The 17,996-nt window shown below is 38.5% G+C and overlaps 1 protein-coding gene across 1 annotated transcript in view; it reads right to left on the bottom strand.

The window, feature by feature from the left end:
* Positions 1 to 17,996, bottom strand: part of LOC122814238 (dynein axonemal heavy chain 5-like) — a 3,525,594-nt gene that overhangs the window by 1,495,398 nt on the left and 2,012,200 nt on the right. Inside the window, exon 67 of the mRNA XM_044086840.1 lies at positions 1,136 to 1,285. Within this exon, the coding sequence (XP_043942775.1) occupies positions 1,136 to 1,285 (150 nt within the window). The remainder of the gene's footprint in view (positions 1 to 1,135; positions 1,286 to 17,996) is intronic.

The raw sequence follows: 17,996 nt of genomic DNA, 5'->3' as shown, positions 1-17,996 counted from the left end.
AAATATACCACATGTAGGTTGAAATAACGGCAGTGACCACTCCAGAAATGCCATAGCGTGTGTTCAATATAGTACCAAATAATTCAATCATCTTTAATATCAGATCTGAATGAATCAAGTTCTCAGACCATGTCTATGCTCTCTGGACTCTTGATGAATGAATAGCCACATCTTACTATTGCCAAGTTATAGTTTTGTCTTCCTTTTGTAGTTAAAAAAAACATAAAGCATACATGGTAAAATTAAAAGCAACAGGGTGATCTCTATAGTTTCCTTAAACCATGTTTTTCATTGATAAGAGATTTGCTCCCTCTAATCACACTGAAGGCTACACTACCTCATGAAATACAGTCACCAGATTAGTGGCCATTCATGCGTCTCCTTGTTTTACTCTCATTACAGGAAGTCTAATAGGGAAACAACCAACTGAGTAGCACCACCAAAATACACCTGGCTATGAAGATGTAGCAGCATGCAGAATAGCTTGCTGGAATTCATCCTAGCAGAAACAGTTTTTCATAGTTTAGATATACTTTAGATGGTGTTTGCCTATGTTGTAAATGAAGCACATATTATGCAGTAACAATAATGGCACATTGCAGTGACTTTGCTTATACTGAACCTCTTCTCTGACCAGGAAGTAGAAAAAGAGCAGACAGCATAGTCCTTCTTCACTGCAGCTTGTAAAAAGCCTTGTTCACTATTATCTAATCTACTGTGACTGCCAAGAGTGTGGATGTGAATGCTAATCTCATAAAAAGTCACTGGTGTCTTAAGCCCTGCACTACATCTATGGTGGTTCCAAACAATTTACAGTGTAAACCCTAAATCCATGGGACTCTGAAGCATGTGTCTTGACTCGCTTTGGAACTAGCTGTAGAATGTGTACCTGTCCTGTTTGTTGCCATGGAGGATTAAAAATATGCAGCTCCCATTCATCCTTTCCTGTTAGGTATGTAAATTCTCACCAAACTTGCACCTGATGTTTATTAGGTTTTGACTTATCAACAGAAGTGTTGATTGGATCTTTTGGTTTTCACTTAGGTATCCGTGATTCTGACAGGTAAAGTTTAATGGCAGTTATTCAGATATGTGCACAATAAACATCATGATGATATGAAATGAAGTTGCTTACCAGGAGTCTTTGGGACATTGCCCTTTTGAGGCTGCTGGGATAGCCTGCTACAGACATGGCAGCCTGTACCACCAGTCCTTGCAAAGTTTGCCATTCAAAGGGCTTGCTGAGCTTCAACAGGAATCTATCATCCAATAACTGTCTTAGGAGCTGTGCAGAAAAAGACAAATCTGTTAAAAAAACAATGTGTTGTGTACATCTCTAACATTTTTACAGTAATAGCATGTCGAGTACACAGCAATAATGGAGAACATTGGACGGAAATAGTGTCTTTGCATGGCGATTGAAGTGTTTCAGCAGAAGCATAGCTGTACACATGTACAATGCTGTCATAACATTTTAAATCACAATATCAAATTCACTATTTCATCCCAGTGTTCTCCATTATCACTAAATGTCTTTTCTTAAAAAAAGTTGTAATGAAAATATAAAAATAACAACCTTTATAAATAGTGAATGCTTTTTCGTAAAAAATTTTAAGATGAAAACATATGTGCTAAAGTTGATAATATCTGAAATAAATGATTTAAGACAAGACACAGACAACCTTACTGTACCTTAATGTGTTACAAAAATCTAAAGTTTTACTGCTAAAGACTTGTTAGCATTGTTAGGTATGGACTGTAAACAAGATCAAAGCGTTCAGCAACTGCCAGCAAACACTTCACTAAATCTGCAAATTGTAAACAATTTTTGAGGGGGACTCCCCATGCCTCAAGTAACAAGCATTATAAATCCACTCTTGACAATACTGATTTGGGCAGCTGTGTCTTAATGTGAGTGTGGAGGGGGATTAAAAATGACAATGCTCTTTCAGTTTATGATAAAAATAGCTTTAGCTTTCCATTTCATATAGAAAAAAAAAAACCTTGTGTTCATATTTATAGATGTGAGTTACGCTTAGTCCAGTGTTTTCCATTACTGCTTAATACAATGTACACCACAGAATACATCTTTGAACCTTACTGCTGTCATTTTCAAGAATTTACAGCTTTAGGAGATCCACAGCTGACCTTTCAGCCACTTTTTAGAAGAATGAAATATGAAATGTTATGCAAGAAGTGTTGCTTTCCTTTAAATAATACAGTTTATTAATATGTCTGTGTAAGGCAGTTCCACCATTAATATAAGCAAACATATATGCTATGGAATGACAACTGAACATAATAAACTATATATCTGTCCTGTGTTGTGTAATACATACACATAACACCCACACACACATCCTGTTTACATGATACCATTGTAAATGCCTGAGATGTTTATTAGTTATATCCTCTTGTTTTTTAATGACAGTCCAATCCACCATTATTGAAAATGTTATAAAACCTGATAATCTGACTGAAAGTATGAACTGCTTCTAATATTAAAGACCTCTTTAACATGTAATTTATTTATTTTTATTTTTCATTTGTTAACCGGGAAAGTCCGACTTGGAACAAAGCCAATTTTCAGCGGAGGCCCGGGGAGAAAGGCTCTATAATGGCTCTATAATGGACTACATGTTAAACCACAACTTAATACCCCAAGGTTCCATACTAGGTCCACTATTATTTTCCATTTTCATCAATGATTTGTATAAAGTCATCCCAAATGCAACATGCATTCAATATGCGGATGATTCCGACACTTCACCTACAGAGTTGCAGATTCTATCCCAAAATACTTTTAACACAGTTGAAAACTGGCTCCTTAACCATCATCTCATGTTAAATCCTAATAAAACCAAACTGCTGCTTTTCTCTCCCACTTGCAGGTCTACCCCTATGACCTTTACATTAAAATCCAACAATGGCACCATTATTTCCCCAGATTCCTCAACCAAACTCTCAGGAGTTATAATAGATAATAACCTTAAGTTTGAGCTGCATATCAATAAAACTATTAAAACAGTTAATAAAAAACTTGGCTCACTATATAGGATCAAGCCCTTCCTAATGCCATTAGCTAGAGCTGTAATTACTCATACACATCTATTCTACACCCTCCTCTATGCTTCCCCTCTATTTACAAACCTCATCAAAACTGACCTTAATAAACTTTCTAGCACCCACAATCACATTGCTAGATTTGCTACTGATGCAGCCTACAGAACTCATCACTGTCATAACCTAAATCTACTAGGATGGCTTGAACTGTCTAACCTACTTCAGGTTAACCAACTAATAGTTGCACACAAGATCCTGTACCAACCAGATAATACACCCATACTTAAAAACCTCATCACCCCCTACAGTAACCTTAGCGCACTTCATTCATTTGAAAGACTACTAGTTCAAACTCTCAAATCCAACAACAGAGCCAGTAAATCTCTATTTGCTAACTCTGTTGGCAAAACTTGGAATTCTCTTCCTGATAATCTTACATCTGAACTCTCTCTACCTCAGTTCAAGAAAAGTCTGATTCAGTACTTTTTAAAATGATGGCTATGTCCTTGTCCTAATCCAGACTAACTCTAACCATCACTCGTGTGCACATGGAGGACTTCTGCCTACACTTTGTTTCTTAATTGGTATATCTTATGATCGCCTTGGATCTACTACCAGGTTAGCCTACTAGGCATTCAATAACCTATCATTCTTAAAAAGACTGTATAGAATTTTCCATCTGAGTAAAAATGTAATAATTTGTTTGTGTATATCTGTTTGTTGTTTGTTTACATCTGTGTACAAATCTTTTTATTTTTGTTTATTTTGCGTTTTAAACTGTAAAAATGTAACAGTTTGTTGAATGTGTTTGGAACTTTTCTCCCCTGGCCTCTGCTGAAAATGAACATGTATCCAGTCGGACTATCCTGATAAACAAATGTAAAATAAATGTAAAATAAATAAATAGTATCATGTAATCCATTTGATCATTCTGCTTATCCTTGACCTATACAAATTCCTTGCAATCAGGTATATTTCATAGCTCAAGTATACTGGGCTGAGGTCATAGGCCATTGGAAGGCAGATGCCATATTCCAGGAATAAATATTACTACCAAAACCATAAAAACAGCAAAAGAGGCTACTCTGCCTAACATAGAGTGTTAGCCTTTACTAAGACCTGACTATAATAGAGGAGATAAATATGGATGTCAAGGCCAGTTTATATTTAAGGACTTGGCAGTTATAATTACATCCTCTAGCTGACTATTGGTCTGCACCATATCAATTTTCAATAAGAGGCAGAATTCTTCATCACAAAGAGCACAGTATGCTAAACATAATAACCTACCTAATAGTCAGTGAGAACCTAATGAATATAGATTGAGATTTTCTAATCATTTACTGTAGGACAAAGTTTTACAGTCAATTTTTTCATAAATTTTCTTTGGACACTTTCTAACAATGATAGATCACTTTTAAAATAGGATCAAAAAGAGGAAATATATTTAATAATGGCCCTAACAAAGGTGGCAATTGATTTTACTAGAAAAGTCAATGACCTAGTGATGAAGTTTTTTTACTATTATTTCCATAATGCACATGGTTTTTGCTTTAACAATTTTTTATTTTTATTTAATTTTACATTTGTTTACCAGGAACGTCCTAATGGACACAGGTCCTTTTCAGTGGAGGTCTGAGGAGAAAAGCTCCTGATTACATACATACATTTATCTAGAAGAAACAAGCAAAACATAATCCATGAACATCAAGCAGTGAACAGTAAACAGCTCCAGATCACATATATCAGTCAAGGAGAACCACACAACTCATAATAACATGCAGTACTTAGTAAAACAAATATACATTCATAAGTATAATATTGATGGGACTACTATAGAAGTTGTGGTTAGAAGAGGAATCACTCATATCCATACTTTGAATGGGATTAGTATAGGCTTCACTCATTGGGGCAGTGTCAGATGTTGATGGTAGTCAAGTTGTTATGAAGTAAAATGAGTGAAACAGCATAACAGAGTACTGAGCACTATGAATCTGAAAGTAGAAAAATAAATTATTAGTAAACACAATGACTATAGGGGGCAAAATAAACTAGAGATTTTTGGATCAATACAAGACTACAGAAGGGTTAGTTCTGTAGATATTGCATGATTCTGCAAGAGGCATATTGGATTAAGATGGAAATAGATTATTAAGTAAGTGTTTACCTTGGGGAGTCTCAATGCAAATGTTAATGTTATATTGTAAGTTTGATTTGAGGCATACTCCTAAATCCTCATATTCATAGATTTCATGAATTGTAGTAATGCCCAAGGTAGGGTCTTGATCAGTTCTGAAAGTGTGAAAGAATATCACACCACTTTTTACTGCATTTGCATGCAATCCATTTTTATTTAACCATCCAAAATACATCAGAAAGATATACATTAAATGCCAGAAAGTGAGATGAGGAAGACAAAAAAAAATCACCAATTTTGATATAATCTGCTTATCTGGGCACTCAGTAAGTAGCATTAATAGGCAGTAAAGAAATTACATAATTAAATAATACAGGGCCCAGGACAGTGTGTCTCAAAATGCTCATCATGTGGACATTCTCCAGTAAAATGACAAGTTATATTTCCCACATTTAAGATGTAGTTTGTTTAAGATGATTCAGTGAGTGTTCCTGTTAATGGTTGTCAATAGGCAATCCTTGTCTGGTGAGAAGTACAAAATTATACTGAAATGCTGCATTTGACAATCTACTGGACTTCCTTCACAAACTTTACAATAAAATTAGTTTTGTTGTATTTTTATTTTAAACTGGGTATATAATAAGTATCACTATAGCAATCTAAAATAAATTCCCTACAGCTGACAATTTCGATTTTTTCTTGTTTTAATATCTAAGTAGATCAAACTGAATACCAGAAAAGGTAACAAGTTTAAAGTTATTGAACCAGTGGGAAACAAAGCTCACCTCACCCATTATGTATTCAAGTTTTGGTTTCAGTTTTTCAGCCCTGGACAGCTCTAAACTGCATACAAGCTGTGTCACTCTGTGATAGTCAGTTAGCTAAATATTGGTCCTGGATCACCCATGAAAAGAGGTGCTTATGACTAGCTTGCTGACTTGGACAACAAATGAAGAAAGAATATCCTGTCACCTCAATAATATTTCACAAATGTCTTATTCCATAAAAATAGTAGACTTTGAAGAATGCATTTTTGTTGGCTATATTAATGTAACTCCTTAGTATATAATGGAATGCTTTCTTTCTGCATGCTGTTGTCTCTCATAGAACAGAATTATGAGTATCAGTGAATGGTAAACATAGACTGTGGGGCTATTCAGAAAAATACAATTCTGTAAATAAACTTTACCATAACAGCACATGTTCAAATGATCACTGTTGCAGGAGCATAAGCTATAAAAAAGAAACTGTTCTAGGTAGGGTTAATGCTCATTTTACATGGACATTGGCTTCTTCTGTGACTTTTTGGAAAGAACTGGATTTTCAAAGTACTCCAGAAAAAGTAACTTGGTCCTCTGTGCATACTTTGACAGAGCACTATAAAGCAGTTCCCTTCTCCAGACCTAGGGGAGGCTTTGCTAGGAAAATTCTCCCAGGGTGCTGGATCCTCATTCTTTCTCCTCCCAGTCTTTCTAAGTTGTAGTAATCTCCCAAATATAGCTTAGGGTACTGCAGTAGCGAACAAATAAGAACATAACACAGTTGTGCCAGTAAACTTACCATAACAGAGGTGTTTGAATGATCACTGCAGCAGTAGCCTCTCCCTCCCTATATCCCCCTTGTTTTTTGTGTATCTTTTTTAAGTCAGGGTGTGGAGATTTGTTGTTATTATATTATTATTATTATTATTATTATTATTATTATTATTATTATTATTTCCAAGCATTGTCATTCTCAGGACTTTAGCCTCCCTCTCTCTGTTGGTATGAAAACTCTGAAGGGCTTGGCACCCAGTCCTGACTTTTAATTATCTCAGCTCGAGCTGACTAATTGTTTGTGTACATGGAAGGCACCCTGAAGCTTTTGAAGCTGACCTGTGGTTATGTCCTTGTTAGGATATAACCCATATTTTTATGCTATTGCAGCAGTATGAAGATTCCAGCAAGTAGTATTACAGAGTCTTGCTGCATATCACTGCATGTAAATGAGGCAGTTAAGAGATGTGGTTAATAAAAATTATCACTGTGCTCTTACCTGGAGTGTACACTGTACATTACACTGTAATGAAACAGCTTAATACAGCAATTCAAAAACAACTGGTATTATGCTATTTCTGGAGTGAAACAAAGGAAATGTCATTTTACAGTGTATATCCATTGCTGGCTATAACAATAGCATAACTGTTAATGCCACAGCAGGTAAGGACTACAAAGTTTTATGTGCTTGACTGTGTGTGTGTCTGTGTGTGTGTGTGTGTGTGTGTGTGTGTGTGTGTGTGTGTGTGTGTGTGTGTGTGTGTGTGTGTGCGTGTGTGTGTGTGTGTGCGTGTATGTGAGTGTGCATGTGTACTGGAATGTGCAAGTGTGTGTGAGTACATGTCTGTAGGTGCCTGCACAACAGTGGTTTGGAGCTGATAGGGTGAACATTTAATGCAGTTGTTCCTGCTGCATTAAATATTTGATTCAGAGATATGCAAATGAGTCACTAATGAGTTTTTCCTCAAAATGAATCTTGTATGACCTAAATCACTTTGTGTCACTGTAGCATTATTGGAGCTCAACAGTGAACTTATAAGAATGCTTTGGTGATATATATAAATATATAGTAAAGAAGGAAATCCAGAAGTGCCCAGTCATTCAGTATACTTGTACATTTCCATGTCTCTTGCTTTCTTAATAAATATTTTTGCAGCTCTGAATAGATACACCTTTATGATAAGAGGAACTGGTGTTCAATTTGGCAGTTATGGACTATGGCACATCGGGTAAGGTAGAAGACGAAGCTTAATTGCTGAGTGAAATTGAGCAGTGTACAATTTCTGATGAATTATCATCACATTTGTTTAAAGAACCAAGGCATTGGCTTGATAAAGGAAGGTTTGGATCCTGAAAACTAAAGGTAGGCAGTGTTACACTACTTTTTATAATTTTCTTTGAAATTTTATTAAGCTTTACAGCACTGAACAAAACAACAAAAAACATGTACTGAGATCCAACTCATAGAAAAAGAAGTGTCCATCCTTAACATTTGACCATTACTATTCTTTGCTGCAGGGTTAAGGGAATGCTGGCTCATCACAAATTTACCAATCCCTTTCAAACTGAACAATTCTGACTTCCTTTTGCTGCATATGATCCCTCTTCTGTTTGCTGACCCCCAATCTTTGCTTCCATCCCCTCTCCATGGTTGTCTTCTATATTATCATATATACTGAAATGATTACTTACAAAGAAAGGGAGTGGAAACAGTTGCCTGAGGAAGTTTTCCTATGTCGAGTCTCCTTTCTTGGTTCTGAAAAGGATAAGTTCCTTGGCTGCAGAGTCTGAGAATCTCATAAGGATCTGTTGAGATGGGATCCCATTCCAGTCTCTTTGGTTCATTGTTCTGTGTGCCCTTTCTGTCATAATAATCTGTTTGGGGACTTGCATGCACTAAAGAGGTTCTCCTAACTTGAAAAACTCACAAATCCTGTTCCCTTCTGCACTCTCTTTCAAACTCAGCAGTCAGAGATCATTCCTCCTGCATGATTTCAAATTCCAGCAGCCACTCCTTTTTTCAGTACGGTCCACTGATGCTTCCTTGCCACTACAATGTGCTCTTGAAGTTTGCTCCCCTGAATGTTGAGGCTAATTCTCCAGCAGTGGATGAGGAATACCATTCTTCTATTTAACTGTGTGGGTCCTTACAAAATCTTTACCGCCAGGTTTGTCAGTTTTCTATCTTTGGTGGACCTAGCACTACAGCTGAAAGGAATTCTAGCCCATTCATGCTTTCTGCTGCATTCATTTCTCATGAATTTTGGTATGACTCATAGTGAAAAAAAATCACCATCAAACTATAAATCATTAGACCTGTGAAGAAAATTGGCTAGTTCTCATTCATTCTGGCTATTTAGGGAGAAATTTTTATTATGTGTGCAGAGCCCACATTGGAAAGTTGCTCACTTCACCATCACTAAACTCAACTAACTTCAGTTATCAAACAAAATAACAATTTAGAAAAATGTCAAACAACTTACTAAACAACACATATGGAAAGCTTCCCTTTTGCAGACAAGTATTTTACTCCAGCCTTCTCCCCATTCTCTTACATCAGGGTATCGTTTTTATTTTTGTTTAATATTTTTAGTTAGCAATTTCACAGGTACCGTACAGTTCACATTTAACTTGGATACTGTTCTCACTATCTCCTTACAATGAAATACTGATGTAATTTTCTATCAGCATTCCAGTACTATCTGTAAATTCCTTTTCTCTGGTTATTCTAATCTTGATAAATTTATTTATGTCTCTTTCTGCAATTCTCCCACTAAATCATAATTTTGTTTTTCCTTGTTTTTTTATTAAATCATCTAGGTTCTTACCTGTAGGCAGGCCATATGAGCCTTAGCAGAGCCAGTGCAAACGTTGTCAACCATTCCATTCATGTATAAGCTATGAATCCCAGTTTCAGTCATCTGCTTTTTTAGTCTTACTTGTAAAACGGATTTTCTAAAGTACTTCCAAGAAACTCCTTGCATAGCTTGGAAATAAGATACTTATTCTCAGCTGAAAAAAGGATTAAGGGAATGTTCTTTGCTACTTCTGCTAGACTAAAATCTTTACCTCACTCCTGCCAAAGAATGTATCCACTGGCAGGGTGATTGTATTAAACCAACTCCATTTTAATACCTGGCATTTTCTGAACCAAGACTTCCTATATTAGTTCACACTGATTGCCCAAACAACATAATGAACTAAACCTTTTTTGGCTGCTGTAAACTATCCAGATTTCTTTCCCTAAAAATGAGAGCAGCTATTTGCAAAGGAATGTTTGGGTATGGGCTGCCATTTGTTACACACTGCAATCTATTAGTATAGTTAAATGGTCTTTTTTCAGTTTCAAGTATGTTTCTGTAAATATTCCAATTCATGCCTGTGCCCACATTTTGTTTACATTTTTCAGAGTTTTTTAATATAGCTTCTCTATAGATATTACAACTAATGTCAATGGCTTTGCAATTTTTCACATTTTGCCAACATTTTCAGTATATCATTTCCATGTTTTTATAATTTGAACTGTGTATTGTTATTCAGCAGTTCTGCCCTGGATGTTGGTTTTAGTGTACTCTGCAACACTTGTTTTCTAAGCAAGGTTTGAGAATTAATTAATGCCATATCAGTTTATGAGTTAGCATCTAAAGATTACCTAGTGCAAAAGGAAGGACAAAAATATTGAAAAACTACCAAAATAATTAGCCATCTTTTAATTTAGTGAATACAGTATTACAGCTTTACTGTTTGTTAATATTGTACATGACATTTTTATAGCTGTTAAATTCTAGGCTCTGGGATAGCTGCTAGCCTATTACTACTTCTACATTATTTTGCACCTTTTAATAACAGTTGGAGAGTCAGCTTTCATGTCTGTTGTCAATGATATTTGAATTTCATGCAATGTCTACCTATTATAGGTTTGCCATAGTTCCTTTCTTTCCCGCTGTCAGCAGTGCAATGCAGCACAGTGGTGAAGCATTTCCTAAGTTAAAGGAGGAGGAGTGCTCTTACCTGCAAAGCCTTATGCCTAACAAAGAACTTCTGTCTTATTTCTGGTCACATGTAAAGAAGTTAAGGAGGGACAATGTCTTATGGAAACAGGTAAACAGTTCTCCTTTCCTTTTCCTCCACTGTAAAGCTGACCATCTGGCACCCACTAGTAACGGATCTTATGTCTCCAGCATGCAGGATGATATCATGTCCTCCTTCCATCATGTCCACCCCAGTTATCTGACAACATTGTGATATAAAATTCTTGATATAGTTACTTAGTCAAAACATGCAATGAATGTTGGAAGTGATATATTTTAAATAAAATGTATTTCTCATAATCAAATAATGTGTTCCTTTTCTGAGTAGGTCTATGAATGCCTATTGAAAAGCATTATGTAAATTTCAGTTCATAAACAGAAGAAAACTCACTGTACGTAATTAAAAAATGCCCACACAAATTCCACTTATTGTTATGGTAATGAAGACATTGCTAAGTTCAGTTACTGTTATGATAATGGACACACTGCCATTCATTCCTAATGCGATGTGAGAAATCTAGAAATGAGTCAATATCTGACTTCTGATTAAGTGAAACATGCCTACAGATATGGAAGTACATAAAAGATGTATGAGATGACAATGGCCTGCATGCTAGCTATCTGTACCACATTACAGAGCACATCTGCAGCTGGCATCACATGTGATGCTGTCCTGGGGTAACAGGTACAAGGGTGGCAGTTTAGGTGCAAGATAATCTAATAAACAAAGTGACCAGGAAATATTGGATCTATACATGGCAGACAGAGGTGCTCTAGCTACTGTATGTGAGATATGCAGTTCATTGTCAGCATAGTGTGCCCAATGATGGACAGTGCCTCTCAAGACCAAGAAAAGCATGTGGTTCTGCTATGATAAATCATAGCTCAACCCATTGAATCTCATGTTCTTGTTGATAATAGCTTAAAATATAGCAGTTACATGTACTGTAAAGCAGCATTTGTTTTTTGTAGAAAAGCTAGCCTCTCCATGCTTCCACACCTCCTGAACTTATCTATATGAACTCCACTGAGGTATAACACTGGGACGTGAGAAAAAACCCACAATCAGTGGATATAGTGGTCTCAGCCAATCACTTATTTCACTGTGACATAAGTGATACTGCAGCTTGGGAATACACAGTGTAGCCCAAGCATACTCTTGAGTTTTCTATCCAATGGAATTTTCTAAATGTCACAGCGGATACACTTGCTGTGTTGCATGAATTTGATTAGATATCAAACTCCAGTCTGGGCTCAATTCAGTAGTGTATCACGTCATGTTCCATACTGTGGTCTAGGAGGGTTAGGAAACCTTGGAAATATGCTGTGCCAAAAGTACTATTATCTGTAAACCTTGAAGGTATGCTGTATAGTTAGTACTGTGCCAAAAGTACCAGTTTCTGTAGATTGCAGACTTACAGTGTATGTAAGCACCAACAAGCACCATCAAGTCCCATTGGAGGGGGTCTTCTTCAGTCAGAATGAGCAGCAGCTAATAAGCTACTAGTGTTCATTGACAATCTTCAACAATCTTGAGTGTCTGCCATCCTAACAGTGGATGGGATACAAGAAGCAAACAAAATGGTGTAGAGGTCAACTGTGGCAAGAAGTCATTAGTTCCAAATAAGCACAAAGCATCTTCATTAACTGAGGATACTCTGGATCTGCCAATATACATGGAGAACATGAACATAAACTGACTGGATGAGTAGCCATGCTGGTGAAATAAACACCAATCACTGTATCTGATCCTTTCCCACACAGATGATGTTAGTACTCCCCCCACTGTGGCTGATAACAGCAATGTAGTATCTGCTAATGTGAAAGAAGAACATAAAAATATAGGCACTTACAAGAATCATAGCAGGAAAATGCTTTTGGCCCATGAAGACATATTGTAGGTGATGGGATACCTTGTTGGCCCATGAAGACATATTGTAGGTAATGAGATACCTTGTTGGCCCATGAAGACATATTGTAGATGATGGGATACCTTGTTGGCCCATGAAGACATATTATAGGTGATGGGATACTTGGACTCAGCAATGACATATACTCAAAGCACAGGCAGTCGTATAATTCTGGTGTGCAGCACACTGTACAGTGGGTTAGCCTACAAGTGAGGGCAGAAAGGCTGTTCTTCCACATGCCTACTGCCAAACATAACACCAACCATAGTAGAAAGATTATGGCCAACAGCAACATGTAAAGAAGCCTGAATGAACACTGCATGCACGACAGGATGCTACAGATGAGATGTGTGTCCATCTGGTATATCTGTGTGTGCCATCATAATCACAGTCCCTCTGACGCACTAACAGTTAACTCATGATCACAGTGCATAATCACAACACTGACAAACACTACAGGTAGAAAGAAATGACTCCTCTTCCTCCTCCCCATTTGAGGGTTGCTGCAGTGGCATTCCCACAGTCTCTACTAGAGCTGAGGTGACAGACTTCACAGGCCTTGTGACTGACACGGGTTTATCTGTCTAGCAAACCTGTGTAGAAAAACATGGATGTTGTTATGCCCCACCAACAGTACTGATATTTAAAGTGATAGTAACTCACTACCCATCTCTTGGGGCTCTGCACTCCAACAGTTCTAGCAAATACGGTTCATGTTTCCCTAAGTGCACCATTTTCCTCCACACACTAAAATAATCCTGCCTATCCTCCTGGATTGTAACTGTCACAATCGACTCTAAGTAGCATAAAAAATATGTTTATATAGATTAAATTATCATTACACCCTGAGAATAATATACAATCTTACATATAACAGGACAGTAAAATCCCCATCAGCTCTCAATGATAGCTGTTATGAATTGCCAAATATCAGTGTGGTAGTACATTTCACATCTTTCCAGTTTTCTTGCATTGCTAAATAGTTTCTGTCAGAAGTACTTGAAACACTGTTGTAAGGGTGCAGCAGGTACCTTCTCATATAAGTGATTATTTCCATAGTTTTATTTATTTTTATTTGTTAACCTGGTTAGAGCACTGATTAAAACAGACCCCTTTCAGACTCAGGAGCGCTGTCTGCTCAGAGGTCATGTAATAGGCAAATGGGGGCTGAGAAAATCAATCTGGAAACAGTTCATTCATGGCTCATGGCCTTAGTCCTCTCCACCAACTGCCATACTTTAAAAGACACACAGAGAGTTTCTTCAAATTATTAAATGAAAGGTACAGTTTATTACAAAACAAATGACTTTACCCATTTCAAAGTCTGTGCAAATCTGTTACCAAACACTTACACATGCGCCTGCATGCACACAGCCTCTCCCCTCCTACAGACAGACATAAACACACACACACACACACACACACACACACACACACACACACACACACACACACACACACACACACACACACATATGAACACAGACACAAAGAGTCACACACATACTGTCTTATTGATTGACTTTCAGTTCCAATACAAAAAAATGATCTGCACTTGCAATCCGTGGCCAAATAGCATTGAGCTACCATTTCCACTGACATGCCACACAACTGTCCAGATTTTTGATTCATATGTTTAGTCTGTTCCTCATAAAATGTGTGGTTTTCTGCAAATCACTGAGGATCTCATTCACTAAATAATGACAGACATTTGAGTTTCAGACTTCATAATTCTTCAGGAAATGCATTTTAAAGCAAATTATTTTGTTCTAGCAAAGTTCGAAGTTTATAAGGACAGCATTTTTTTTGAGTGGAGGCTTTTTTTGTCATAGGTTCATAGGTTCATAGGTTCATACTAGGCTATCTGCCCTAGGGCATTTATAAGCCTAGCCAGAGTGTGTTTGGCTTTCGCCACCCATTTTAAATTAATTTTGCTATGCCTTTTTTTTAGGTTAGTATACTGTGCCTCTGTCTAACAATGACACAGAAGTGATAGCCGGGGTAAACCTATGATCTCCCATCCACTCATCAAGATTCCTCTTGAAGAGAGTCAATGTGGGACTCTGCCTAACCTGGACTGGGATTTTATTCCAGAGTGAAGGGAGCCTCCAGGTTATGAATCTGTCCCTCCAGCATGTCCTATTTATTTCAGTGCTGAGGTTCAAGTCTCTCGAGCACATAGCTCGATGGGATCTGGATTTTCTGAGGTGTAGCATGTCCATTAATTCCGGGTTGGACATGGCTTTATAAGTCAGGCACAAATGGCCTCTGAGCAGGCGGTATGCCACTGAGTAGAGCTGGAGTTTCTTTAACCGGGCAGCATATGGCATCTGTTTGAGCCCCTTGATCCTCTTGATGAGGTACTTTTGGGGTCTTTCCCGTTGCTGCAGGTGTCTGGTAAGGTACATCCCAAAAGGGGCATTGTACTCAATTATGGGCCTGATGAGGGATGAGTAAAGAGGCACGATGACCTCCCCTGATCTAGATGTGAATCCCTTCATGATTAGGTGGGCTATATAAAATGTTTTTCTAACCACTTTGGCCACGTGGTTGTCAAATGAGAGATTGCTATCAACTTGGGTCCCCAGGTCCCTAATGACTTCTTCTGTACTTAATGGATTACCACCTATGTGGTAATTTGTGGGCACTTTGTTTTTGCCAAAGGGGATGACTATACACTTTTGGTGTTTAGCTTGAGGCCATGGCTCTGGCACCAGTTGTCTGTTTCTATGAGGCCCTTTTGGAGGATGCTTGTGTCGGCTGGAGAGTTGATTATGGCACCCAGTTTGCAGTCATCTGCGAACTTGGTCAGCCACAGTCCTTCCGTGTTGGCCTGTACCGCCGAGAAATATATACCGAACAAGAGAGGTCCCAGGACTGAGCCTTGTGGGACGCCACTTGTAACTGGTTTGGAGTCTGACATGGCTCCAGCAATTCTAACCATGTGGGTTCTGTCCTTGAGCCAGTTTGCAACCCATCTAGTCATCTAGTGACATAGGGGTTTATATTTAAGCTGGTGAGCTTATCTATAATGCCCGAGTGGGGTATTGTATCGAAGGCTTTTGCGAGGTCCAGGTAGGCTGTGTGGACCACCTTCCCCTCGTCAATGGCCTTGGTGACTGTCTCAAAGAAATCGACCAGGTTTAAGAGGCAGGATCTGCCCTTAACAAAGCCAAACTGGGTAGGATCCAGTGTCTGTAGGTCCCCAATATCTTTATTTATGAGGTCCATGATGATCCTTTCCATAGCTTTGCAGACTAAGCTAGTCAGGCTTATGGGGCGATAGTTTCCAGGATCCGTTGAGGCACCACCTTTGTGGAAAGGGACCACTGTTGCTGTACGCCACTCTTTGGGTACATATGCTGTAGTAAGGCTAAGATTGAACAGTAGTTTTATGTTTGGGTTTAGCTCTTCTTGGAGTTCATGTAGGACGCAGCCCAGGACACCACCTGGTCTCATTGATGCTGTGTTTTTTGCTTTGGAGAGGGCGGCTCTTACCTGAGCATCTGAGATGTCAGGGGGGCAGCACTCTGTTGGAATAGATATTTGCCCTTTTGGTGGGGAGGGGGGGGGTTTGCACTGAACCTGTCAGCTAGGATGTTGCCAATGTCTGTGGGCTCGGTGTATTTTTTGTCATTTTGGACTAATTCTGAGCATTTTGGACTAATTCTTGTTCTGCATCATCCTACTGTACATTATCCAGTGGCTCACATCTATCGCCGGGTATACCAAGTACCTCCAACACCCCATACTTCATCCAATATGAATGGAGCTATCACAGAACTTAAGGGCATTCACTGGGTTGGGTCATCAACATCTGCTAGGGATTTCAAAATGACCAATCCCATTACTCCCAATCCCTTGTGGCTCCATGGTAACGCCCAGTAATGGGTATCCATTGGGGCAGTGTGGTGTTTTGCCCCACCTCTGACTGCAGCAGTTCAGCCATGTCCTCACCCTATTCCCTACATCTGCCTTTACTGCCGCCATTATTTTTAGCATTGTCCAGATATCTTGTGCTAAGAGAAGTATGTCCACTGATGGCATACTGTAATTTGATGACTGACTTTGTCAATGCAACTAAGGTCAGATAGTCTACATGCAAACATTACCATATGCTTGCCCAGTTCTAGGCCTGTAATAAATCAAGAAGTTTTACCCTTCACATCTGTCCACCTAAGGATGCTTCTGATATTGCCAGAAAAACTGGGCACAGTCAGCTGGACCTTAGTCTGGCCTGAATCCTTTTAGTGTCTGACCTTTCTCAAAATGTTTTAGTGGGATATGCAACTTAATAAAATGTACTATAGACTTGATGAAGCTTTTGTTATATCAACTGCACACATGTACTATACAAAGTTTTTCAAAAATGGCTAAAGACCATATACATTTGTGAGACTAGAGCACTGTGTGTGTGTGTGTGTGTGTGTGTGTGTGTGTGTGTGTGTGTGTGTGTGTGTGTGTGTGTGTGTATGTGCATGTGTGTGCGCGCACGTGTGTGCGTGCATGTGTGTGTGTGTGTGTGTGTTTGTGTGTGTGTGTGTGTGTGTGTGTGTGTCTGCGTGTTTGTCCTGGAATGGACTGTCATTCCATCCTGTGATGGTTCATGCCTTGTGCTTCTTGCAAACTTAGATGTTATATGGCTCCAGAAGGCTGGCTACCTGGATGGATGAGGGGATGACTGGCATAATGATTAAGGTCTTTATCTCATAGCTACAAGGTGGAAGTCCTAAGTCTTACTTCTGGTAATTCACTAAGTTTGTAATAGTCAACAGACTGATAGCTTAGTATTTATCCATGAACCCAAGATGGCTGACTGGATGGATGGATGTATGGTTGGAAGGAAGGAAGGACAAACCCTCAGAAGTAGGATCAGCAGCAACAGATCAGCCTGGACTGGTGAACTGGCTGCAAGATGTCTTGGCAACAGTCATTTCTCCAGGTTATATATTCTCCTGATGGCATTGCATCACCTTGGAGAAAGGAAATACCTGACTAAGCTAAATCTGTATTTATGTAACTCTTGTGGCACAGAGGAATAAAACGCAGACTGTTACCCAGATAATGCTGGTTTGATTAGCATCCCAGGTTCTGACGTAGCTAATGAGGAGGAGGGTTTCCAGTGAAGACTAGGTAGGGCAGCTTCCTTTATGGGAGGCAGAGACTTCTCAGAGGTTATGTCACTTATGAAAATGGGTGGCATGGTGTCGCAAAGATGCCCTGCATGTCATCCTCTTAACATGTCATAAGGGTTTGTATACAGAATACCTAAAGATTATACACAAATCCTCAGTTCTCTGAGAAGGGTGATAGCATCAGC

This window comes from Protopterus annectens, chromosome 1.part1, assembly GCF_019279795.1.
Source record: "Protopterus annectens isolate FY-2018-M chromosome 1.part1, PAN1.0, whole genome shotgun sequence".
Classification (NCBI taxonomy): domain Eukaryota; kingdom Metazoa; phylum Chordata; order Ceratodontiformes; family Protopteridae; genus Protopterus; species Protopterus annectens.
The sequence above is the reverse complement of the archived record's forward strand: the minus strand, read 5'-3'. Positions and strand labels throughout refer to the sequence as shown.